Genomic DNA, 27002 nt, shown 5'->3' on the forward strand with positions numbered 1-27002 from the left:
AATAACACTCTGGTACATATCCAATAGATGTTGTTTCTGTGAATTTGAGGTAACATAGCATAATTCAGTTTATATTTATTTCATACTGACTATGATTTGGAAAATGCCGGTATTTGGATCTGCAGAGGAGACATGTGACCTTTATAATGGATTATATGATAGAAATAAACGCCTTAGTCACATTGAACTATATTAACATTTATTGCCGGTTTGGCTTTGCAGTCATCAGATCCACAGTTACTACAGCAGTAATGCATAGGTGCGTATTCTGTACACAGAAGAGTAAGAGCATATTTATGGTTAAAGTAAAACTTATAGCTCTGATTATGGCTGCAAAGCTGAAACCAGTAATCAATTCTAATAAAGTAGCTTTGACCCAGACATTGATTTCTGTAATGTGATGGCAGTGATTCCTAAAATTTTCTTCCATTACATACATAATTGAATGTTGGGATAACCTGTTGGTCTGCTTCATAGGGACTGAATTCATGTACTTGATTTTTTGGAAGTCTGTAAAGAAGCTATCCTTTAGAAATAAGATTAATTTGGTTGCAGTTGGGTGGTGGAAGAATTAAAGAACACATTCAGTTTTTAAAAGGAGTTTTGACTTGTAACATTGAAATAGATTTCTAAATAGCAGAGCACAAAGGCATGTGTGAGCAAGAACAATTACCAAATATTATAAAATATTATAAAGTTTTCCTTAGCCAATAGTATACTGCTGTCCCATTCATATGCACTGTGGGACTGCAATAGGATTGAATTTATCTACTTTTGAAATTTTTAAAGCATGAAAAAGTTGATAACTTACATGAAGCTGGTTGTTCCTGTACAACAACAAGACTATTTAACTCAAAAGTTCTTGCGTGTATGGACTACTTTGTCACTATGTGCCACAATGCAAGTATGGTAGTTATAATTGCATTTAGACCCTATCATGAATAAAATCTTTCAAGGGATGTCAAAGGTAGTGTAAGCTTTAATTTGTATGGTTCAGGAAATTTGTAAAAGTAGTTTGTTCATAAACAGTCACATAAAGGCTTTTTTATTTTTTTTATGAGCTTTCCTCTTTCTTGGTACTTTATTTAACTTAAGTCATTATTTACTGTGAGTGAAAATTGCCAGACTTGACATAGAATTAAGAGATCCAGGATATGGTGTGATGGGTACTGCAGAGTTTTCCATTGGGGTAACTGTAGTGGCATGGGAATTGGGGGAGTAAATGAGGCTATTCAGTTGTTTTGCAAGATGTACACTGGACATAAGAAACAGAGGAATATGTGTGAGGTGGGTAGCATTCTGTAAAGATATTGTGTGTGTGAGTGGGGGGGGGGGGGTGTGTTACTGTCATGAGTGATAAAATACCAGTTGTTACAGGTGATAGAGCAGAACATTTTTAGGTTAGGAAGGGCAGGAAAAAACAAAGTTTCAAGAAAGGTTATGATTAGAACACATAGTTTGAGGAATAAACTAAACAGCATACATCTAGCATACTGCACCTGTACAAACAGGTTTTAGATGAAAATTGTCAGGAATCACCACAAAAATTTTTCCACTCAACAGTGTGTTGGTCAGTGTAAAATGTCAGCTGTCCTATTTGTATTAGACTATTCAAAGACTGAGATGTAAAATTAATGAAGTATTGGAAACTTCCTGCCATATTAAATCTGTGTGTGTGATCACATATAGTTTGTCTTCCTGAGAGTTCCAAAACAGTGCACACTCTGCTGCAGAGTGAAAGATTCAGGCTGGAAGTGAACTGCTTATTTGTGTTGTCAAGCCCAGTTTACATAATCTGCCACTGTGAAGGTTATTTCCTCACTAGTATAGACATGCTAAGTGCTACAGGATGGAAAAGTGCCACTGTGGTTTAATTACAAAACACTGAAAATGCTGTGGAAACAGGGATTGTTGTACTTTGTTGCTTAAGGAACTCGGAAATGTTGACTGGTAAAAGCTAGTAGAAATTAGTGTGTGTATAAAAAGGGCGATGCACAAAGCATACAATTACTTTGACTTTGGTCCGTTAGCAAAGAAACTTGCCAAGAACCTAAGAAAATTTTGGACCTATGTAAAATCGACTAAGCGGTCCAAGGGCTTCTATTGAGACACTCGTTGATCAGTGTGGTGTGGCAATAGAAGGTAGAAAAAAATAAACTGAAGTTTTAAATTTCGTATTTGAAAACTCATTCATGCATGATGATACAGTGATTTGACTGTCGCACAGACTCCTGTGTAGAGGACACAGAACTTTGCATCCTTGGCATTGAGAAGCAAGTGAGAGATGAAAACAAATAAGTCGCCAGGTCCAGGTGGAATCCTAATTTGGTTTTCCAGAAATTACTGTTTGGCATTGGCCTCTTACTTAGCTTGGATTTATCGTGATTCTCTCATGGCCATGTAATTCAGATAAATCGTGCTTTCTCAGTAATATTACTGTCAGTACTATTATTGGAACTCCTGGAAGGCATGGACAGCAAAACGTTCTTCAGGAGAATTCTTGTGGATGCAGGAAAAGGCATGTCATAAGTGATTTTTTCTTGAGTGCTTGATATTTGTTTATTGATGGACCTTTTCTCTCACACATTCAAAAATGCAGTGAAGCAGAGGCATATAAAATGTTGGCAGGTGAAGAATGGTTAATACCATTAGAAGAACGTGATATATTTATAGCTATTCTGCATGTTAGGGGTGCTACTACATTCATAGAAATAGAAGTGCACCTTCTTTGGTCAAAGAAAAGGGAATACAATTTTACAAGTCTGTGATGTCATTTAATTGATTCTGGGAAATTGTGCGACTCCTCAGGTTTTATTTGAGGTTGACACAGTCAGTGACGAAAAAAATAACAAGTTTGTTCTCATGTCAAACGTATGGGAGATATTCATAGCAAATTGTCTAACCACGTACATTCCTCACCAATATATTTGTGTCTATGAGCAGTTCTTCCATTCCAAGTGTGTAGATGTGTCACTCATTCCATGGGTTCAAAACAGGGCAAGTATGGCCAGAAATACTGGATGACTGTTAATAGAGATTCCAAATATACGGTAAATTCTTTCCGATATCTTGGTAAAGATTAAACTCACCATGGTACTGATTTTTTTAGGGAAGAATTTTGGGGGTCCATACCTAAATAAAGAAAAAAACATCATGGATTACAACTTCTACACCTCATTTTCACTAGCACAACATCTGAAAACAAACTGAACAAACTTTCTTGGTACAACAAACAAAATGAGAGAGGGAGTGTTCAGTATCAAGGAAAGCCTGGAAGAAACAAGTATTCTCTGTTCCCTGCATCCAGATGTACAAATTGGAACTGAGGCGAAGTCAAAGCCGGACGTAGTGACATATGATAATGAAAGTATGAGTACATGTTGTTGACCAACTAACCCAAAAGTGCTCAAGTAAAGCTGATTGCAGAAGTTGACCTGTTTATATTTTTACAATATTCTAAATTGACCAGGCATCAATGCTTGGATAATCTACAGAAAAGTAGCAAACACCAAAATAGAGGTGGAGAATTCAGTTTCAAGCTTGTAGAACATGCTGAAGACTATACACAAAGCAGTGGCACAGCTCTAGGCATTCACACTGAATTAGATTAGATTAGATTTACTTTCATTCAAATTGATCTGTAGTGAGGAGGTCCTCCAGGATGTGGAACATGTCAGGAAAAACAACAATAAATGACAAATATTTACAACTTAAACAAATGAGTTAATGTACCATTCTACAGGTCCCAAGTGGAATGATCATCATTTTTTAATGAACACTATATGAAAGAATCATTTTACAAATACTAATGCACTGAATTTAAAATAAATTTTTTTTTAAATTTATTAATAAGGTAATAAGCGTATAATACAGTACTATAATACTTATTTACAATGAACACATTACTGCACTGAAATGGTGCAGAAGTTAGATTGTACTTACACACACACACACACACACACACACACACACACACACACACACACACACACACACACGCACACGCTTATTTACAATGAACACATTACTGCACTGAAATTGTGCAGAAATCAGTTGGTTCTACTGAGAAATTCATCAATGGAGTAGAAGGAGTTGGCCACCAATAAATCCTTTAGGCTTCTCTTAAACTGAATTTCATTGGTTGTTAAGCTTTTTATGGAATCCGCTGCCGCCTGTGCCAGGTGTAAAAAATCTTACAGAGAGGGGTACAGTTCGTACAAATGTGCACTGTATGACAAACTAGTTTGGAAGGAATGTATTGTTACAGTTCGCTATGTTTGAGGAGATTGCAAAGATCATTCAACAGATAATCATGATATGTAGGTGCATGTAAGAACATATTTACTTAAACATACTGTAATTTTTACCTTTAGGTAATGAGTATCAAAGTGTGGACCTAAATTGGACAATAGTGACATACTGATAATATACTATCTGTTCTTGTTTACCTGTAGGAAATGTTATTTTGTGGCGAAAACGTTTTGACTTTGCTGTAATTTTTTTTTTTAATAATCCAAGATTTCTTCATGATATTACAAACAGTTTTCAAGTATTTGCAAATTTAAGTTCTTTTGTACAAAAATTAAGAAAATATTCAATTTTTATTTTGTTATCTGAAAATATTTTAAAATAAATCGTAAGTACCTAGTATCAGTGTACTTCATATTCAGAATTAAAATAAAATAAGATTCGATTAGAGTGACTATTTGCTGCAGAAAAACTAATCCCCTACAATATAAAGATGAAGAACAAGTTGTATGTGTGTTGAGTAGAGAGGGGAAATTTTTGTCCTGTTAGTGTATTTAGGGAGTTCAAAAAATTCATTGGTTTCAATGTTGGGGTATTTTAGAAAAATGGAAGGGAAAAATTAGTAAATTCTGTGTTGTATAAATCATTTGCACAATTTGTCAAAATTACATGGATCAGATCACATTACATGCCACATGTACATTTGTTTGTGTGTATGGCTATGTAATAGCCATCTACAAAATACTGAATACCATAATGCCTTAAATTTAATAACAAAATAAAATGGAACCTCAGAATTAAGTGGTTTTTGGCTACTTATGCTGCACATATTACTCATTAACCATAATGTAAATTTAACAACATATTTGTCTTCTACTCTGCAAATGTGACTCGTATTTAATGAAAACTTCATCCACAGACTAGGAGATGTCAAGGAGAAACTTTTTCAGAGACAGTGTAAGTAACAACTGGTTAAATGGTAGAACTATTTGCATCCACACATTGCACAACTTTATGCACCATTGACAACTTTAATTACAAGTAATATATGTAATTTTTTCTTCTATTTTTGTAGTTGTACGTTGATATTCATTTGAAATTGTGATGGATCCTTGCTAACAAATATATACTGTATGAGGGCAGGACAGTGGCCAGCCATGGCCTTGAGGAAGGAACCAACCCATTATTTGCCTTGAATGATTTAAGAGAACCTAAATCAGGATGGCCAGAGAGAGCAAACAACTTCCTCCCAAATATGAAATCAGCATCTTAACAGCTGCAGTGCCTCATTTCCTTTTGTACAGCTTTCTTTTTATTATACACAACTCGCACAAAGTATTTTATATTATAAAATACAGTTTTGCATGCACACACTATGGCCGTCCGCTGGTGAGACCTGGGCCATGAACACTCGTTTGTTTTTCCCATCTGCTGTTTGAGAGCAGAACAGTAGAGAAATGTGAATGCAGTGTGATGAGTCCTATACCAAGCACTTCAGTGTGAACTGTAGAATAGTCATGTAGATGCAATAAATGTCTCAATGTCGTCCCTTCAGTCTGTCTGGAAAACTGAGTCAGCATTGCCACTGATGAGTTAGGTGTTGAGTGCAGGAAAATAACAAGACATTACTATCGTGCACTATTGACCATGACACATTAAACATGTAAAACATTACATTGCAATTCTGTATTGTTATTAGGCATGTTGTCATAGTAGTCCCCTTTCATTATTCACCGCCTACTCTGACAAGGGAACCTCCCCATCGCATCCCCCTCAGATTTAGTTATAAGTTGGCACAGTGGATAGGCCTTGAAAAACTGAACACAGATCAATCGAGAAAACAGGAAGAAGTTGTGTGGAACTATGAAAAAAATTAGTAAAATACAGGGTTATTACAAATGATTGAAGCGATTTCACAGCTCTACAATAACTTTATTATTTGAGATATTTTCACAATGCTTTGCACACACATACAAAAACTCAAAAAGTTTTTTTAGGCATTCACAAATGTTCGATATGTGCCCCTTTAGTGATTCGGCAGACATCATGCCGATAATCAAGTTCCTCCCACACTCGGCGCAGCATGTCCCCATCAATGAGTTCGAAAGCATCGTTGATGCGAGCTCGCAGTTCTGGCACGTTACTTGGTAGAGGAGGTTTAAACACTGAATCTTTCACATAACCCCACAGAAAGAAATTGCATGGGGTTAAGTCGGGAGAGCGTGGAGGCCATGACATGAATTGCTGATCATGATCTCCACCACGACCGATCCATCGGTTTTCCAATCTCCTGTTTAAGAAATGCCGAAAATCATGAAGGAAGTGCGGTGGAGCACCATCCTGTTGAAAGATGAAGTCGGCGCTGTCGTTCTCCAGTTGTAGCATAAGCCAATTTTCCAGCATGTCCAGATACACGTGTCCTGTAACGTTTTTTTCGCAGAAGAAAAAGGGGCCGTAAACATTAAACCGTGAGATTGCACAAAACACATTAACTTTTGGTGAATTGCGAATTTGCTGCACGAATGCGTGAGGATTCTCTACCACCCAGATTCGCACATTGTGTCTGTTCACTTCACCATTAAGAAAAAAATGTTGCTTCATCACTGAAAACAAGTTTCGCACTGAACACATCCTCTTCCATGAGCTGTTGCAACCGCGCCGAAAATCTCAAAGCGTTTGACTTTGTCATCGGGTGTCAGGGCTTGTAGCAATTGTAAACGGTAAGGCTTCTGCTTTAGCCTTTTCCGTTAGATTTTCCAAACCGTCGGTTGTGGTACGTTTAGCTCCCTGCTTGCTTTATTCGTCGACTTCCGCGGGCTACGCGTGAAACTTGCCCGCACGCGTTCAACCGTTTCTTCGCTCACTGCAGGCCGACCCGTTGATTTCCCCTTACAGAGGCATCCAGAAGCTTTAAACTGCGCATACCATCGCCGAATGGAGTTAGCAGTTGGAGGATCTTTGTTGAACTTCGTCCTGAGGTGTCGTTGCACTGTTATGACTGACTGATGTGAGTGCATTTCAAGCACAACATACGCTTTCTCGGCTCCTGTCGCCATTTTGTCTCACTGCGTTCTCGAGCGCTCTGGCGGCAGAAACCTGAAGTGCGGCTTCAGCCGAACAAAAATTTGAGTTTTTCTACGTATCTGTAGTGTGTTGTGACCATATGTCAGTGAATGGAGCTACAGTGAATTTATGAAATTGCTTCAATCATTTGTAATAGCCCTGTATACAAACTGAGTAGTCCATGCGCAACATATGCAACATCAAGGAGAATCCGACCTCAGGAGCGCCGTGGTCCCATGGTTAACATGAGTAGCTGCCGAACGAGAGGTCCTTGGTACAAGTCTTCCCTTGACTGAAAATTTTACTTTCTTTATTTTCGCAAAGTTATGATCTGTCCGTTCGTTCATTGACATCTCTGTTCACTGTAATAAGTTTAGTGTATGTGTTTTGCGACCGCACCGCAAAACCGTGCGATTAGTAGACAAAAGGATGTGCCTCTCCAATGGGAACCGAAAACATTTGATCGCAAGGTCATAGGTCAACCGATTCCTCCACAGGAATACACATCTGATATATTCTATACGACACTGGTGACGGCATGTGCGTCACATGACAGGAATATGTTGTCGAGCCACCTAACTTGTACACTTAGCGAATGGGTAAAAAGATTCTTGTACCTTGCTCGATTTAGGTTTCCTTGTGGATGTGATAATCACTCCCAAAAAAGTGATGAAAACATAAGAGTTTGTCACATAAACTGAAAATAAAAAATTAAATTTTTCACTCGAGGGAAGACTTGAACCTAGGACCTCTTATTCCGTAGCTGCTCTCGCTAACCACGGGACCACGGCGCTCCTTGACTCCCATTGTCCTCGATGTTGCCTATCTTCGCATGGACTACTCAGTTTGTCTATTTTACTAATTTGTTTCATAGTTCCACACAACTTCTTCCTGTTTTCTTGATTGATCTGTGTTCAGTTTTTCAAGGCCTATCCACTGTGCCAACTTATAACTAAATCTGAGGGGGGTGCGATGGGGAGGTTCCCTTGTGAGAAGTGATCCAATTGTGTAGCATGAGTTACTTATGAGTGTTTTAGCTACCTTTTTAACAAATCAGTTTTATTTGTATTAGAAGACCAAAGATTATTTGATTATATCTTCAGGTTATTCGTGAAAAGCACATAGTTTGCTAAAACGTTTCAAATTTTTAAGCAGATAATTTAACCTATTACAGAATTATTGCTTGCTACATACACAAGATGGTCTCAGTATGACATCAAAGTCTCAGATGCTGTCGCATTATTGTATAAATTTGCTCTTTTGATTCTGTTGGGGTTGCAGTGTAACATAATATAATGATGTCGTTATATGACATACACGATGCAACGGATCTGGATAATTACAGTTCAGTTTTACTAATATTTTTGTTTCATTTCCTTGGGCAGTTTATTATTCAGTTTCATTCCCTGATAGAAAATGCTGGTTTGAGTTTTTGTTCATTCTTCCATGGTAAACATAATTCCAAATTGATTCTTGTTCCATGATTATGTGTAGATCTATTAGTGGAAGAGCTATTAGTGAGGTGCAGTAAGGGTACTCAGTTTTTTAAATAGTTGTTCACAATGAGCCTGACTAATACTTGTAGGTATTATTCTTAAGACTCTTTCCTGCAGTTTAAAAATTCTGATGATGTTGTGTGCCTTGGATTCCCAGAAAAGAATCCATAGCTAAGAATTCACTGTAGAAATAATGTCACTACAAGACAGTGACCGAGACAAATGATGATAAAACCCTAAGAGCATAATGTGCTGATAACATTCTTTGTGCCAGTATATTTGTGTGTTCATTCTGTGTTAATTGACAATCAATATTCATCCTCAAAAACTGTGTGTTCATTACACAATCTGTAGAGTTATCATCTATGTTTTATATGACAGAATTCTGTTCACTCTTTATGCTGAAGTTCTTACTGTTTGTTCTGTGAATGTTCAACATTACGTTGTTACATACTGCCCAATGGGAAACACCCTTGCTGGAAAGTCATTGATATGCTATATATTAAAAACAGAATTGGACCCAATACACTGCACTGAAAAACATCATTTATATGTTTGTCTGACAACTATTTTGTTAAAAAATTTATCAGCAGCAGATTTGCGAACTCTCCATTTCCCACCCCTTTTTTTGTAGTAAGACTGGAATCACTCATTTGCCCTACTCTTTTACACTTTTAAAAAAATCAAGCTGATGTGAAAACAATACAAATTTTTGCAGCAAGCACTCTAAAGCTTTATGTAATTTGAACAATTTGTATTGAAAGTTGATACACAAATGTATTTTGAGAAATGATGTTCAGATTCTCATTGCTTTAATATGTTCATCATTAAAGGGCTCTCTGTTACAGCAAATACCTATGTATCTTATTCGCTGTGCAGAATTGAGAAATGATGCTAATAGTTTACATTTTTCTTGCAGATATCCAGTAGTTACTTCTGTCGAGACATCGTATTCAGGTAAATATCTGCACATAACATTTTTTTGCAAGCACTTTAGAAATAAGCTTGGGGAAGAGTGTGAATATTTGTTGATTTAAAAGGAACAAATCAATATAATGCTTGATGTTCTTATCTTTATCTGTTACTATAGGTTATCCGTCTTGAGCTGACTGCAATTTAATGAAAAAGAATTACACCAGACACATTTCGCTTTTATTTTATGAAGCATCTTCTGTGGTTATTCTGCAAATTGGATACATACATTTGTACATTTTTAAAAAACAGTATTTTCTGTACAAAGTTGCTCTGCAAGTTACGTGTGGTGTTGCTTTACATATTCTCTTCCTTCCCTCCTTGCTAGCATTTCCCAATTACACGTGGCGGTTTTTGCAGTTCTGCAATATTTCCTTCGCTCCATTACTTATTTAGCCTTTCACTTTCTTAAACTGTTTCTCATTCCTCACTGCCACAGTGTTTATGCCTGTCTGTTTTCGTTCATGTAAGTGTTGCCAAGTCTGTGAAACTCACCCCCCCCCCCCCCCCCCCCCTCTCTCTCTCTCTCTCTCTCTCTCTCTCTCTCTCTCTCTCTCTCTCTCTCTCTGTGTGTGTGTGTGTGTGTGTGTGTGTGTGTGTGTGTGTGTGTGTGTGGCGGGGGGGGGGGGGAGGGGGGGGGAGTGAGAGAGAGAGAGAGAGAGAGAGAGAGAGAGAGAGAGAGAGACCAAGTGCAAGTGTGAAATGAAGCCTTTCAATGCCAACGGCTGCTAGCAAAGAGGGAAGGAGAAGAATATGTAAAGAAACACCGTAAGTAACTTACAGAGCAATGTTATAAAGAAAATGCTATTTTTAACATAAAACGATAAATGTACAAACATATGTATCCATTTTGCAAAATAACCACAGAAGATGCTGTATAAATAAAAGCGAAACACATCTGCTGTAATTCTTTTTAATTCAATTTTAGTTAGCTCAAGATGGATAACATATAGTAACAGATTTTAACAGCTGCTGCGGAAGATGGCCATGCAAACAAACATATTTTTACCTTTCCATAATGAGAGTTCTTGTTTATTTACACTTAATTACTAAATGTCTAAATCAATGTTTATTTCATACTTTTGTACCAAACTTACATGCTTGTTTCTTTATTCATTGTTGTATGCAAACTCAAATTTGTTCAGCATCCATAAACTGATGATCTTACTTTTGTTAAGGTGTTGTTGGTTCGTATTATATGACTATCTCAATTTACCTTTTGTGTAGATTCTGTAAATACTTTCTGACAATTTGTTTGTAGAGGGTCACAACCCATTCCTTCACTTATTGTCACTCTTCTGAGCTAGTGCTTGTTAAATAAAGGGATATCAGTAGGTGTTCAACCATAACAGAAAAGATGTTTATACAGTGTTCATCACTTTGCTTGAGTCCACCAAAATTGCTGTTATCTCCATTGAATTGCAGAGTTATTTCTGTGATGTCGTCAGGAACTTATTCAATTAGTCAAGAAATTTATATCCAGGAAATGTAAAATGAGTGTTTCCCTTGAAGTTGACAGATCCAGTAATTACATACTGTTTGTCATGGAGATTGTCAATGAACTCGATGAGGACTGGAGAAAATGTAATGCAACCAGTTAAAAAAAAAAGGAAAATGATCTCTGAGGAGTTGATAAAAACAGATGTTTACATTCTGGCGTTAAATATGCCACTGCTCACAGTGCACCACAAAGATGGTTTTGTATATCTCATGCTAAGGTTTTACACAGTTAACTCAATAGTTTTGAGAATCATGCTGCCACAAGTGAAAAGAAAAAGTGACGACTTAATGCAATCCCAACATTAGCATTCTTGTGCAGTTGGATTTCTAGCATACCTTTCTGAAATCTTACTAGTGCAGGTAAATTGTACTGTAGTCAGTCTTGAATGAAGGTATTCAGATTTAGGCTTATTCTGTGCACCCGATGTCATGTATTCTCTGACAGCCAATGATTGTTCAGTAGTTTTTGGAGTGCTCTACTGTGGATATTGTAGCCAGTACGAGCAATGAATGTGCTTATCTTTTTTTGCTGCCTGCAACCCCCTTAAAATAAGCTTATGAGCTGTTTGATGTCTGCACCTCTATGTGCCTACTGCACCTGTCAATTGGAACCGGCAATGCTGCAATCCCCGTACCCCTGTCCATGCCTCTACCTGTGTGGACTGCCTTCATTTGTGAATCTGACTATGGTAGAAACAACTGCCTTTGCAAATTCCAGAGCTAAAACATTTCTTACTTCAAAATCTAGCCACTTCTTGCCACTAGGCAGGGAGAAATGAATCGGTATGTTTACGAGTTTTAGTCAGAGTAGCAATTGGGCTATAATTGTAAGATATTCTCTGACAAGTCAGAATGATCCCTTTATATATTATAAGGATCATCAAGAATGGCTTAGGGAACTGTCCAATTCCTTGAATGTGTCCAACAAAGGGTGAAAATCTTGTACACTCCAGATAAATTAGTCCTCGCACTTCTGTCTGTAATTGTGCGCTGTTCGGGGATTGGTCCAAGATAGCTGATGGTAGCCACAGAGATCAGTCCACTGAAAGCTCAAACCAGAGAGTAACATCGGCTATGTGAATGGTGTAAGAGTTCATTGCCAATCTTTTTGGTGGTATCAGTTTTGCTGGCCTCGTGTGTAGTGTGGCGATTCGGTGTGCTGATTGTCGATGGAGAGGCTGGTGACAGCTGGGACACTGCCTGGGATATACTCAGTCACTGCTGGGGCTGCTGTGCATAAGTGATATTCTGTTTGCGCACACAAGATACATGTGCTGGGAATTATTGCAGTAGTTGTTCATGACATATGCGTAGTTTAGGTGCCTGATGAGTTGAGATTTTCCAGGATTTCTGTTTCTCCATCCTGTGCGGAGAATAAGTTAGTAAACAATTGCAAAGCTTTTCTTTGTATATGGCAGATGTCCTCTGCTAGTCCAACCTGATGCATGTGTAAACTAATTCATTTGAGCACTAATCTGGTGTCGGCTGTCAAAATATTTCTTGAAAGCAGTATATCTATTGTTAAGCTATGCTTACTCAGTAGCTTACAAATTGATGACAACCATTTGATTTATTTAGAAGTGAGCCAATGAAGTCAGTCTACTTAATTTTTCGATGCAGTTTTACTCAGTAATTTGTATGATTTTACTTTTTTCTACAATGACTAACAAATTTTGTAATAAAAGCAAACTGCATTTTTGTATTTTGGGAAGTGTCCAACTTCACATTACTTATATTAAGACTTAAATTTCTGCATCACAAAGATATTTTGTCAATAGCAACTAATATGATCTGCCAGCCATTAATACGTCAAATATACTGAAATAATACTCAAAATTCCCTTAAATATTTCTGAAATTACTTCTGTCAGTTTATCAAGAAGTTTACATTCAGGTCATTCCATGTCAATTCATCCAGGCCCTGACACCCATTATCTAGTTGTGAACTAAGATTTTGTGTACTACTTTTGTATCTAATATCACGAACTTTTTCCAATTTTTATTGCTTTATAGACATCCTGTTGGTAGCAATTGCTGAAAGTTTGATGCAATGTGTTACTTTAAAGCAAACTTGAAAATTGGCTGCAGTTCTTAAACAGAAAATGGTATGCTGACAGCTTTTTCCCTGAATATTCTTTTGGACATGTAGTATCTGAAAACATGTTAGAATTGTTCAATTAAATTTTTGTAAATTAATTTTATTGTTAAATTGTAAAAAAAATATTTTGAACAATTGCCACCCCCCCCCTCCCTCTGGAAAACACTGAAAAAATTAGAAAGTGGTCCACAAATAATAAAGTTTCATCACACAAAAGATCAGTTTTGAGAATTGACTCATACATAGAATTTTGTTTATAATATTTAAGCATTTTTTCAAAAGCCAATATTGTCAACACCGCACAAAATGCTGGTGCTGCAATATGCATTACAGTTGATTCGGAACTACACGTGACAAGACACTTTCATGCTTAGATAATATTTTTTTGTATAAGTTCCACTTTTCTTCCACCAACTTTGAGGACGCTTTGCTCAAAGAATAAGTACGGCCTGTTGCTCTGGTGATACCAACTTCACACAGAATATGAGAGAAAGAAACATCACAAACATCATTATCAGGCCAATAGAAGGATGGGGATGGTCCTTGAGGATGCATGAATCTTACTGTAACATCTCCTTCACAATTCACCTTCTCAACAATTCCCAAATACCAAGAAGAGTCATATGCACATGCAACATAGCAGTTGGGCTACACAGTGCAGTCTGGCATTAGTGGCGGAAGTTCATCTGAGAAATCATGCACGATACTAAAATCTGTATCACAGCTCAGCCCTTTTGCTCCAATCTTGGTTCGTGATATTGGTACAATGTGATGCATAGATCGTGTTTCAGGAATTGTTTTTGCACTTGTGAAGTGCTGAGAAAGATAATGTGTGACTTGTACCATTTCATCATTTGAAACAGATAACTGAAATGCTTTGCAGGTTCTTGCAACAGAATTCAAATACCTGTGAAGCTGTAAGTATTTGATCTTTATAAACTCTTTGCAAACTTGTTTTTGTGACAAGTCTTTTAACAGTGCCACCAGTACCATCACAGGGAGATTTGCCATGGCTGGTAGCATAAAAGGACCAGCTGCACTTTATGTTGAAGTCGTGTTCATGGTAGCAGATATTTCTGAAATTTTACAATTTTTATACTGTGCAGCACACAACCATCAGTGAAATATTCAACATACGCAAGATGAATTTCTGGAAATTCACACTTTAAAAAATTCAGTCTGGTACACCAAGGCAACATCATGTTCTAGATCTTCAGAAACAGTACAAATACTTTTTGCGTGCAATTGTTTGTCCATTTTGTAATATATATGGACAGTGTGAAGAGTGCAGCTGCCATTGTTCTAATGGTACCCCTGTACTTCATCTTGATCAACAAAACTGAGATTTTCACTGAAATCCATTAAAATTAACACTGATCCTTCATCAAGTGTTTCCTTCTTCATTTTCAGATAATCAGATAGTGCTTGAGAAATAAGAGTGTGGAGTAAGTTTTTGAATTTTCCTAATTAGTGTGTCACAGAATTCGGATAGAGAAGTGATTTGAACACTTAGTCATTCTATTAGTTGATACCCATTGACTGTACTGAGTGATCTCATCAGGATCATAGTCTTCTATTTCATTTTCTAAGTGGTTTTGAAGCAATGAACTGGTGGGGCATTTTTCACACAGACAAAGCATACAGGCTCAGTTATTTATATCACATGTTATTATTTTAATTAGATCTTGGTATGTATCTTTTACAGAAATGGAATTGAGAAGCAATTTAACATTTTGGTGGTAAATGCACACACATACGGTATGTGTTCCTGAAGATCCTGCAAGTATACACTGTTTTGCTCAAAGAGAAGCAAATTTGAGAATCCTACTTTGTCTTCAGGATACTTTTTTTATAGAGAGAATACAGTTCAGTTAATTACTTAAAACAAGACACTTGTGTTCATAGGTATTTTTGCTGGTGCTCACTTTGTCTTTTTTCCCAGGCATAATTCTTGTGTTTTCATTATCCAAATAAAAACTCTTTATTTTTTGCACTGTATCGTGTGGCAATGTCTTTCCTCTTTTCTGCTCAGCCATCAATAAAATACCCTTCTCCATTAAAAGAAGCTCTTGTTTGTCGTACCAAATATTCAGACACCTGAAATATGGAACTGACTTTCTGTCGAGACCAAGTTGGCAGCACAAGAGGAAGTAACTGAATTTTTTCACAATTGTTTACATATTCAATTTTCTGTTTGATTTTGTCCATGAGTGATGTTTTGCCTTTTCTTCCAATTCTGTTAAATCACTGCCAGGGATAGCGCTTGCATCTGCAGCCAGCTCAACTTGATATGTATGTGAAATTTTAGTTTTCAGAGCCCCAGCTACTAATTCCAATTTTCGTTTGGTTGCTGCATACAAACTATGCTGAGCAACTGAATTCAGCTTTGCAGGAGATACTCCTAAGCTAGTTAAGCTAGTATTGAGCACAGATTTTTCAGGAGTCTTCACCATCACATTACTGTCATTTATATAGTCTGGTGATGAGGTGTCACTTGCTTGTATTTCATTAATAAGTTTGATGCAGGTTGGACACATCCATTATGCTAAAGCCTCTCATTTTGAAGGTCTTTGCCTTTTTTAAACTAATTTCATGCAGTCCGGATGAAACAGATTGTTTATGGAACTTGAAGGGATCACAGCAAATTTTCTTATGTAGAGAGAGTCTGGCCATGTGCCTGTCTTTGTGCTTAAAAAACACACACACACACACACACACACACACACACACACACACACACACACACACACACACGAAACACTTAAATCACTGCTGCTTCTCCATAATAAAAGTTCTTGTTCCGCACTGGTCAGTTCATTCACACAAGTCAGGGCATCATCACGTATATCTTGCAGACACTGTCCAAGAAAACACTGCCTACTTGTACTTTCCATACTGCTTCAGCCATAAAACCAATATTTGTCGTAAAGAATTCAAAAGATGATTGGTGTAACCTAAAAAGTTATTAAATAATGAAAAGTCATTCTATCCCTTTGTTTCATTACAAAAGTATTTCACATTATTATTGTAACATTAGGGGACTTACTTTTGTTTCGGAATGAATAGTTAAAAACAGCAACACAATTGAATTTTTTACCAGTAAACGACTCTCGGTACAAGTCAGTACAAGAGTTCAGAACTGCATGCTCGGTGAACACACGACTCAAAACAAAGAAACTGGATGATGCAATACATGCAGTGCAATAAAACAGTGTTCTCAGATATGATTTGTTCCTAGTGAAATCCAGTGTAGCCAACTTCAGCAATTTAGTGGTGACATGGTAGTCATGAATTAGCAATTTCAATATTTCTTTTACAATAACATTGTTTTCCACACTTACCAGTATTTCTACAAATGGATTCTTTTTATGTGACATAATGGAATATTTAAAATAATGTTGTATATTTTTTGAATGTATCTGTGAGGGGGCAATACCTTAAAAAATTATAATGTTCATGCATGGGTTTTGTTTAAGCAAAATTGTTTACAATTTTTTCTGAGATGTAGATGATTGATATTCAGTACAAGAAGCATGACTATAAAAATATAAACATTCCTTATTAACCAAAAAAACTTAAAACTTCCACTGCAAAAACTGTAGGCACTATTGCATTTTTAAATTATAAAGGAGCTAGTCTATGAAAGCCTGAATTCCTGAATCTATACAACTTGTTTTCATCATAAGTGAAGAAGTAGTTGACTTGCAACATTTACATTTTGGAAATGTGAATATATCATGGTAAACTTCAACTACCCAAAATTCCAAGGTGTTGTGTGATGATGGGTGGCATTTCCTAAAATTTCTGGATGATTTGGTGTGGAATGACCCATTCAGTAACAATTGAGTTTCTATTCCAGTTGTGAAGTTAGTGAGATGAATTAATTAGCTTTCTTTGGGAGGTGGTGGTGTGATGCTGGTTCAATATCTTTCCACAAACTGATTACTTTTATAAGTGGTTTTTAGAGTATCCTATCTAAAGAGCATGTGTTGAGCTTTTTTTGTGATTGCTGTTTTTGAAATCCATCAACTTACTGGCATGAGTGAGTGATTTTCATTAATGTAGCATTGGATGATAGTTTGTTGTCTGCTGTCTTTATACATATTATCAGAGAATAGCCCATCATTTGCCTTCTTTAACACTATTGAATTGGCTGTTAGTGACATGCATTTGCCATTTTAAGATTTAAAGATGGATGTTTAAACAGCTGTGATAAATGAAGTACTAATGCCCAGTTTCACCTTTATAATGAAAATTATATGTTTATAGCGCTTATTCATGTTAACATTTCCCCCTTTCCTTTGTCAGATTTATTGTGTTATCATATATATTTATTTTTAATTTTGTATTTTCAGGTTCAGGTGCAATAAATAACAATGAACTGTCAGAAAATATTAGGTCAACATCTACAGTGCTTCAAAATGAAACATTATTACATAAATGTGACATTAAAATACAAAAACAGTCTTCATGTGAAGATAAAAGTCAATGTACCACTACTGAGAACTTAATAACAAACTGCAACATTAATGAGGGATCGGTAGTGGTTGGAGGGCACCTTTCATTACAAGCTGAAGTTGATGCCACTGTAAATAAGTGTGTGGATGAAAATATTAATACGAATGTGGAATGTGTGCTTTGTGATTACAAGCTTACATTAACAGATAGATCAGAGGGATCCAACCAAACTGACACAGTTAAATTTGAAATTATGACTACAGATGTAAACCCAACAAACTCTCTTCATCCAGATGTTCTTGAAAGTGAGTAATGTGTCTATCTCAGAATCAATGCAGATTGTGTGTTTCAGTCGGAGATTACACCTAGAATAAATGTTGAAGTAACTTCATACACATCCTTGGTATGATGATGTCTTTGGCTTGTGTGAACAGAGAGTTAAACACTGAAAATTCTTAATGTATGCTGAAAAACTTATTCTGCAAGAAAACTCCTTGTAATTGTAGACACTTGTCATTTACCATCTCCAGAAATAACAACTTGACCACTGGAGAAATAACGTATTGCAATGTAACTAATCGTTCCACAGATCAAGTGTTAATCTTACTTTTTGTTCTATATATGTGTATCTTCTGTCACAGTGTTCATTCTATCGTCCATATTATCATAGATGCCTGTAAAGAAGTGCATTTCGTATTGCTCTGTTTTATTGGCAGTCTAATCTGGAAGTAGTTTATTGAGTTACTGCTTTAATCACACATTAGTGGCACATTTAAATGACATTAAAAACTGTGACTTCCAACAATGCTGATGGCCTCATAGTTACAGTTATTCTAATATTTTTGTGATGAGATCCCTATTGTAATCATCAATGAGGAAATAGGTTTCCACACATTTCCTCCCCCGCCCCCCCTCCACCTGACAAGTTCAATAACACTACGCTATGTGCAAGAACTTATATCTGTGCATCTTCATATTTATATTTGTGCAACTTGTCGATTTTACTCTAATGATTTCATTACAACAATTGCAGTTTTAACTTTTTCATCATTTTACTTTAAATTGTACTGTATTGTGTTGCCCCCTTCTGGCACTTTCCTTACCTGTGAATCTGTGCACTAAACATTGATTGACCTGTTTGCCAGCAGCTCATGAAAACTTTGTCTGTTGATCTCATCAGACATGATGGCTATTTTATGTGTCGTGGTGAATGCATGATGACACATAATTGTTGTCTAGACTTACTATGTACTCATGTTACAAGCAAGGGTTCGAAGGTATGCTATCATTGTAATGTTTTCATGTAACTTTCAAACTATTATCTTGTCATTTATGACTTATATGTGTCTACATTATGGTGCTCCTATGTTGGTTTATAAGTCTTTTTTCGACAGCTGATGTATTTACTTTACAGTTGACATTCCCTTGTATTTTTAACAGGCAACTGTCTCTTACCTTAGACACTGCATCTCTATATTCTGACATGTACCATTCAAAAATTTTGTTAAACTCTTTTGTAAATATCATTAACATTGAAATAAATTCTTGTCTTGTAACCCTCCATTTCAATAGCTTTCAGATCTGAAGATGACCAGAAATGGTCAAAACCAGTTATCTGTTTTCCTAAATGTGATCTTGACTGCTAAAGATTTTGCAAAAAAATCAACATTCATTGTTGTGAAGAGCTGATCAACCATTGCTCCCCATTCTTTTTAACTCCTAGGCACAATCATTGTGCTAGCTGGACTGCTGGTAGCACTCTGGAACTCTAGAGTGAGTGCTTCAGCTGATTTTGTGCTATATTTTACAACCACCTTCTGAAATGCTCAATGGCATCTGCCTGGTCTTGGTTAAGCTGTGGTTGTTCCTTTGCATTTCCACTTGACAATTTCATTACCAACTGACACGGGCAGCTATAGAATGGTTGAAATGTTACTGATGTATTTTTATGCAGGTGATATTCAATGACTAGTCCATGTTCGAAGTCGCTCAGCTCTCCTGGCCAACCCAGTCTTTCGATACTGTTTCTCTACTAACATCAAAATATTCTCTTCTTCCTTATCCACTGGCGGGTCTGCCTCTTGGAACATCTAGTTGTCAGTTCCACATTATTTAGGGGTGGCTAGTTACTTTTGATTGGATAGTATATAACATGATTGAGTGCCTTAGCATTTACACTGCGGATGTTGCCCAAATAAAGTGATCCCTGTACTTCGCACTGCTTCCTCTTTCCCTTCATCTCCCAACATGTGGAAGTATTGTGCTAGGCACAGATAAGAATGCAGCCAGTAGAGGCTAGTGTGCTATACCTTCCTCAGTCATTCCAAGGTTGCTAAAGTCAGGGGATATGGATTCACTTCACACAACTATGCAAGTTTTTCTCATGTTTGTAGTGCTATGAATTGAGTGAACAAAGTCAGCACTCTGTGGTGATAATAGTCGTCAACAGATTTTAAATCTAGTGCCTTGTAAAATGGCATCATCAAGTGGCTTCGATGAAAATGATTCACCTTTGTCACTGTCCCTAACTGGTCGTATATTTCCAGCATTCAGCCTGAAAGTTCAAACAGAAGATGTATTGTGGCTTCTTGTTTGAGTGCCTCACCGAAGGTTGTTTGAATTAATGGAAACTCTAATCCAATACTAATCCAGTTTATGGAAAGCTTTAATATCAATAGGAATAAATCCAAGAATAATTAAAGCAATTCAAAATTTATATAAAAATTCTATTTCAAAAATAAAAATTGGTAAATATCTATCACATGGATTCCAAGTCACAAAAGGATTACGTCAAGCATGTAGCATCTCACCTACATTGTATAAAATATATACAGAAGTAACTTTACAGAATTGGAAGAAAAAATGTCACGCTATGGGAATACCAATAAATGATAGAACAATATACTCGTTACAATTTGCAGATGACCAACTGATTATAGCCCAAGACTATGAGGACATAGAGTATATGACCAGAAAATTGATTCAAGAACATAAAAAATCAGGTCTAAATGTAAACATGAATAAAACAAAGTACATGGTAATTGGTGGAGTGAATGGAGACTTAATATTAGAAGAAGGGATGGGAACAATAACAGCTACTGAGGAATATAAATATTTAGGTGTGAAAATTACAAATGATGGGAAACAGGACAAAGAAATTAGATCAAGAATAAATTCTGGAAAGACGACAATCTCTTTATTGAATGGAATTCTCTGGGACAAACACATAACAACTGATAACAAAATAAGGATTTTTAAAACAATAGTTAGGAGCATTATTACATATGGTTCAGAAGTGTGGACAACAAAATGGCAACTGAAATCAAAATTATTAGCCACAGAAATGGATTTCTGGAGACGTTCAGCAAGAATATCAAGACGAGAAAGAATAAGAAATGAAGTAATCAGAGACAAGATGAAATGTAAAAATTCAATTATTGATTTCATCGAGCACAAACAACTTAAATGGTATGGACACATCAGACGAATGGAACAGGAAAGGCTACCAAAATGCATAATCGACTGGATACCAATTGGAAGAAGAAAAAGGTGACGACCACCTGATACATGGAAACAGGGAGTTCAGTCAGCAATGAGGAAGAACAACATTCCTGAAGATTTATGGACAAATAGAGAAGAGTGGAGAACAATAATTAGTGACTTACTGTAATCTAGAATAGGTGCTGGAAAAATGTACTCACATTGTAAATCCAGAATAATAATAATAATAATCCAATACTGAACTTTTTGTGCCACTGAAAATAAAAATACATGGAGCATGCTGTTGAGCAATGTCATGCTTATGCTACACAAATGAAACAAGGCCTTCCTACTGTCAGTCACAAATAATGATGAATCACTGAGTAAGTTTCGCAAGATACGTTTGACAATGATCTTATTAAGTTTTTTTGTCCATTCCATCATCCTACTGAATGCTAAATTCTTTCATTGATATTCTAAACAATTTAAACATTTTAGATTATGGTGTAAATGTAATTAGCCAAATGAAACTTATTGGAAAAATAAGAGATTTCCATCAGGGACAGGTTTTAGAAATAAAATTATTATCGCGAGATGTAGAATATACAGGGTATATCATAATTAATGGCGTAAACACATACGGTTGAAAGTACACGATACTAGAAGAAAAAAAAGTCTCTGTAAACATAGGGTCGGAAATGCATACCTTAAGAGCTACGAGCAATTTTTCATCTATGATACTGTGAAACAAATCTCTTCTACTACAAGTTCTTTGCTTTCCATATTTTGGGAAGTGGTAGTATGGACCAAAATAAGAAAAAATGTCCAGCAGACATGTGCTCTAAACCGCATATCTTAAAAGTTAAGGGCACTTGATCATTAGAATAGTTGTTTCAAAGTAGCAAAGATGAACAAGTGCTCATAGCTCTCACAGAATGCATTTTAGAGCACATGTTTACTGGATATTTTTTCTTGTTTGGTCCATACTAAGCGTTCCCAATATATGGAAAGCAAAGCACTTGTAGTAGAAGAGATTTTTTTCACAGTATCAAAGATGAAAAATTGCTTGTAGCTCTTAAGTATGCAATTTCAACGCTATGTTTACTGAGACTTCCTTGCTTCTAGCTAGTATCATGTACTTGCAACTGTATGCGTTTACGCCACTAATTATGATACACCCCGTATATGTAGAACAGTTCATATGGTCAAGTGGCAAAAGAGGTTTGAGGTCATAACCAGTTGGAGTGATGATCATCTCGGCGGACAATCCTAAACTGTAGCATGTTGGAGAGTTTCTAGAGCTCATACGTATGATCGTGTAACCACAATCCTAGATGAAAACTGAGGATACATAGCATTATCCGAAAACAATACAAAAATGTAATTCTTTGAAAATACTGTTGGATGTCCCTAGTCATTGGAAGCCATCAAAATTGTCTCAGAATAAATTCCGAGGAAGTCTAGCGTTACAAGAGGGAATAATTTTTATGATGCAGTGAAACAAGTTTATGTGATTTTAGATAAGTCGGTGCAGCTACATAGGGTTTTGGGTTTGAAAAGTCACATGAGAGACACTGAGTTTGAATACATAGAAGTGTTCATAACATGTTCCGGCCCACAGCTCATGGTCGTGCGGTAGCGTTCTCGCTTCTCGCGCCTGGGTTCCCGGGTTCGATTCCCGGCGGGGTCAGGGATTTTCTCTGCCTCGTGATGGCTGGGTGTTGTGTGATGTCCTTAGGTTAGTTAGGTTTAAGTAGTTCTAAGTTCTAGGGGACTGATGACCATAGATGTTAAGTCCCATAGTGCTCAGAGCCATTTGAACCATAACATGTTCAGATCCTGTTGCTGAAGCAATGGACATTTATTTCCATGCTTGATGGCTCAAGATAAATGAACGTGAAGAAAGAAATGTTCTCATTTATAATGCTTGTACAAGACTCATAATTGTCACATATGCAAAATTCAATATAAACAGCAAGAAAATTACTAGAACTTCAAATAAAAAGTGACTCTTGATAAAGACACTTACAGCAGCCCGCACAAAAATATGCCTGACAAAAATGCTACAAATTTATGCACTGACCTGACATTTTGAAGCAAATTTTAACTGTAGCTTTTCTACTTTCATATTCCTCTTGTTGTATGCCACAAAAGTAGTGGTCACATTGCTGTTGTTACAATATGGTGTTTACTTTGGTTTATCGAGAATATTTCACACAGAAATTCACATTACAATAAAAGTATTTTGTCCATACCGGAGTGAGTGCAGCAGCATGTGCTGTAGATCATACGGCACATGCTACGAGGTGTCTCAATCACTTAGGTGGATGTCTGCGGCTGATGGTCATTGTGTTGAGGGTAAGTAAACCCTTAGACTGTTCACGGCTGGACATTCTGCAGAAATGTGTTTGGGACTTCCATCAGAAGGATAAATGTAGCATATGGAGAGATACGGTTTAAAAATTCAAGGAAGGCATAGTCTTGCATTCACAAGTTGACATTCACACTGTGGGACGTTCACCATATGATCACGAGCTGATAAATCACCTACACAGCTCCGGAAAATAATCCATCATATAGTGTTGCCAGATTGTGCAGATTGGATTCTGGGTGATGGCTAGTATTTGTTCTACCTTAAGTCACAGAGCCAAATTTAATATCTGTGGCTGTAGACCAGTGGCTAGGGTTTATGTCAACGACTGTGGATTGTTGTGATACTCTGCAAATAACAAATTCTTTGGATGGAAACTGTTCAGTTTTCAATAATGGGTTACATTAATACTTCATGTTCAAATGTACAGCAGGTTCCTTCTCCCAGTACTCACTGACCGAATTCATAGGCTTTACATTTTGCAACCACTTTATTGTGAACTGGGGACCCATTGTCTGTGATTGTATTGGTTAGAAGAGCTTCAGTAATGTGCATTTGAGAATAACACAGGCCAGCAATGGAAAAACCATTTTGCTGAAAATACCTTATTCTTATGTTTTTTTAGGGTGGGAAATCCAAATATGATTCTTAAGAAAACTGTATCGCTCACCATTTCTTCAAATTTTACAGTTAATTTTATTATAAGCGATTTTTGAAAGAATTTAACAGCTTTTATATAGTTAAAATAATTTAAAAAGGAGGTGTAATGAATGTAGATGACGTTGGTAGCACTGCTGAAGAACATATGCTGGTAAAAAAGGTAAATTCTATTTTTGTGTTAACAGATGGTGTTTTGTTTACTGTAAACCCAACCTCACTTTCCCATTTCCTGTACATGTGCTCAGTACAATGTCTAATTGTGGTTGTAAAAACTCTGCTGACAGTTTTTGTTATATTTGTGGTGAATTTGTGATTAAAAAGCAACAAATAAACATTACAGACTTTGTGAAAAAGGTTTACCTATCATACTTTGGATCTAAACTTGGTGATCAAGAGAAATTTTGGGCACCACATAAAGTATGTGGTGTGTATGTTGAAGATATGAGAAAATGACCCAAAAAAGGAGGAAAAAGCCTTTGGATTTGCTGTTCTTATGATATGAGAGGGAGCCAAGAAATCATTCCAATGATTGCTACTTTTGCAGTATTGATATTACTGGTCATAACTGAAAAAGCAAGAAGGTAACAAGCTACTCTAACATTCCGTCTGCCATCCGACCAGTACAGCATGGTGTAGACTTACCAGTTCCTGAACCACCAGCTGATTTAAATTCTAGTCCAACAGAAGTATTTTCTGATGTAGAATGTGATTTAGATGAATCAGATGATGATGATGAATTCCATTGTAATACAGAAAGTCCAGAGCCCAAATTGTTTACGTAGACCGAGCTTAACGATTTGGTTAGGGATCTGGGCTTAACAGAAGAAAAAGCTGAATTGCTTGGCTCTAGATTAAAAGAAAGGAACTTATTGGCAGATGGAACCAGCATATACATCTATAGAAAGAGAGCACAGCAATTTTCCAAGTTTTTTCAACAAGAAGGTGATGAATGAGTTTGGTATTGAATACATGAAGGATGACTGGAGGCTGTTTTTTGAGTCATCCAAAACTAGTTTAATGGCCGTTTTATTACACAATGGTAACTTGTTGGACGTTCTATACATATGAAAGAAAGCTATGAAAACCTAAAAATAGTGCTAAATAAAAAAGGCTATTCTGTTCATGGTTGGATTATATGTGGCGATCTAAAAGTAACACGCAAGCTCCTTGATCAGCACGGTGGCTTTACGAAATTTCCATGTTTCTTGTGTGCATGGGACAGTTGGGCTAGGCATCAGCACTGGTGCAGAAAGAACTTGCCTGTGAGGGAGTCTTTAAAACCAGGTGAGAAGAACATTCTATGCAAAAACCTTGTAGATCCAAAAAACGTACTCCTACCAACTCTACATATAAAGTTAGGCCTACTGAAACAGTGTGTAAAGGCTTTGCCCAAAGATAACCCATGTTTTAAGTATTGCTGCCAAAAGTTTCCACACCTTTCAGAAGCTAAACTAAAAGTAGGCATCCTTGTTGGACCTGACATTAGAAAATTAATGTTTGGTGTTAAGTTTGTGGATACAATGACCTTAAATGAGAAATGAGCATGGATATCATTCAAGCAAGTTGTTGGAAAGTTCTTAGGACATGAAAAAGACCCAGACTGTGTTTCTATTATAGCTACAATGTTAAAGAAGTTTAAAACTTTAGGATGTTTAATGAGCCTGAAAGTTCACCTTTTGAACAGTCACCTTGATTACTTCCCAGACAATATGGGATATGTTAATGAGGAGCAAGGAGAGTGTTTTCACCAGGACATTAAAGTGATGGAAAAACACTACCAAGGCCGCTGGAACACCAAAATGATGAGGGACTACTGTTGGTCACTTCACCGAGAAGTTCAGCAATCAACTAATCATAGAAAAAACGTCACAAGAATTTTCTAATTTTTTTTATGTAAGGGGGAGGGGGGGGGGTTACAAAAAAAAAAAAAACGAAGGCTAGATTTGCATTCAGCTCATAAAAATCTATAAAGATCAGCTATCAAAGTAAAATAAGTTGTTAAAAAAAAATTCGTTGGCCTGTGTAATTATTGCTGAAAAGGAAATTGGTGCATAATGTACTTCCTTGTGGTTTCAGCACAGTGTCAGCCTGACAGTGTTTTTTGTGTAACTAGCCTGTGGTCCTGTAACAAAATACTAGATATTATTGTCAGTTGCGTACCAAAGCAATGATTGCAGACTGTGATTGATGCCATGTTGAAACCCTTCAAGATTCTGTTTGCAGGCAGAAGTGAGGGCCAACTCATGTGCTCAAGAAAATAACTGAAGAAGTTGAGAAAGAGACATTTGAATTCACGCATTGGAAATCAAATAAGGTAATGTATGTACAGTCTCTCTACAGTTTTAACATACCCTAGGCTGATGTACCGCCTTGTAACATCCCCTCTATGGAATGACAAACCCTAACTTATAACGTACTGGACCCCTTGGACTGTCTGGTACGGTAAGTGGTAGATTTTCACGGGTGTGTGGCAGGTCCTCTTTGTGAGTTACCTGCGCTTTGTGGATTCTGGGTTTAGTGAATACGTAGAACTAAGGTTTTGGAGAGGAATTCTGGTGCTACAAAATAATGCAAAACAGATCACCGGACTTGCATGGCAGAAGGGTAGTCAGCTTCCACACTTTTTTGACCTGTAATCTTACCTGCAGTTCCGCCTC

General features: G+C 36.7%; 1 protein-coding gene across 3 annotated transcripts in view; it reads left to right on the plus strand.

Moving 5' to 3' along the window:
• Nucleotides 1-27002, plus strand: part of LOC126184521 (uncharacterized) — a 245265-nt gene that overhangs the window by 55672 nt on the left and 162591 nt on the right. For 2 of the 3 annotated variants that reach the window (XM_049926920.1, XM_049926918.1), the window contains exons 2-3: nt 9727-9764; nt 17732-18139. In XM_049926920.1, coding sequence (XP_049782877.1) covers nt 9727-9764; nt 17732-18139 — 446 coding nt within the window. The remainder of the gene's footprint in view (nt 1-9726; nt 9765-17731; nt 18140-27002) is intronic. The other variant, XM_049926921.1, reaches the window with a different exon arrangement.

Source organism: Schistocerca cancellata, chromosome 4 (genome assembly GCF_023864275.1).
Source record: "Schistocerca cancellata isolate TAMUIC-IGC-003103 chromosome 4, iqSchCanc2.1, whole genome shotgun sequence".
Taxonomy (NCBI): Eukaryota; Metazoa; Arthropoda; class Insecta; order Orthoptera; family Acrididae; genus Schistocerca; species Schistocerca cancellata.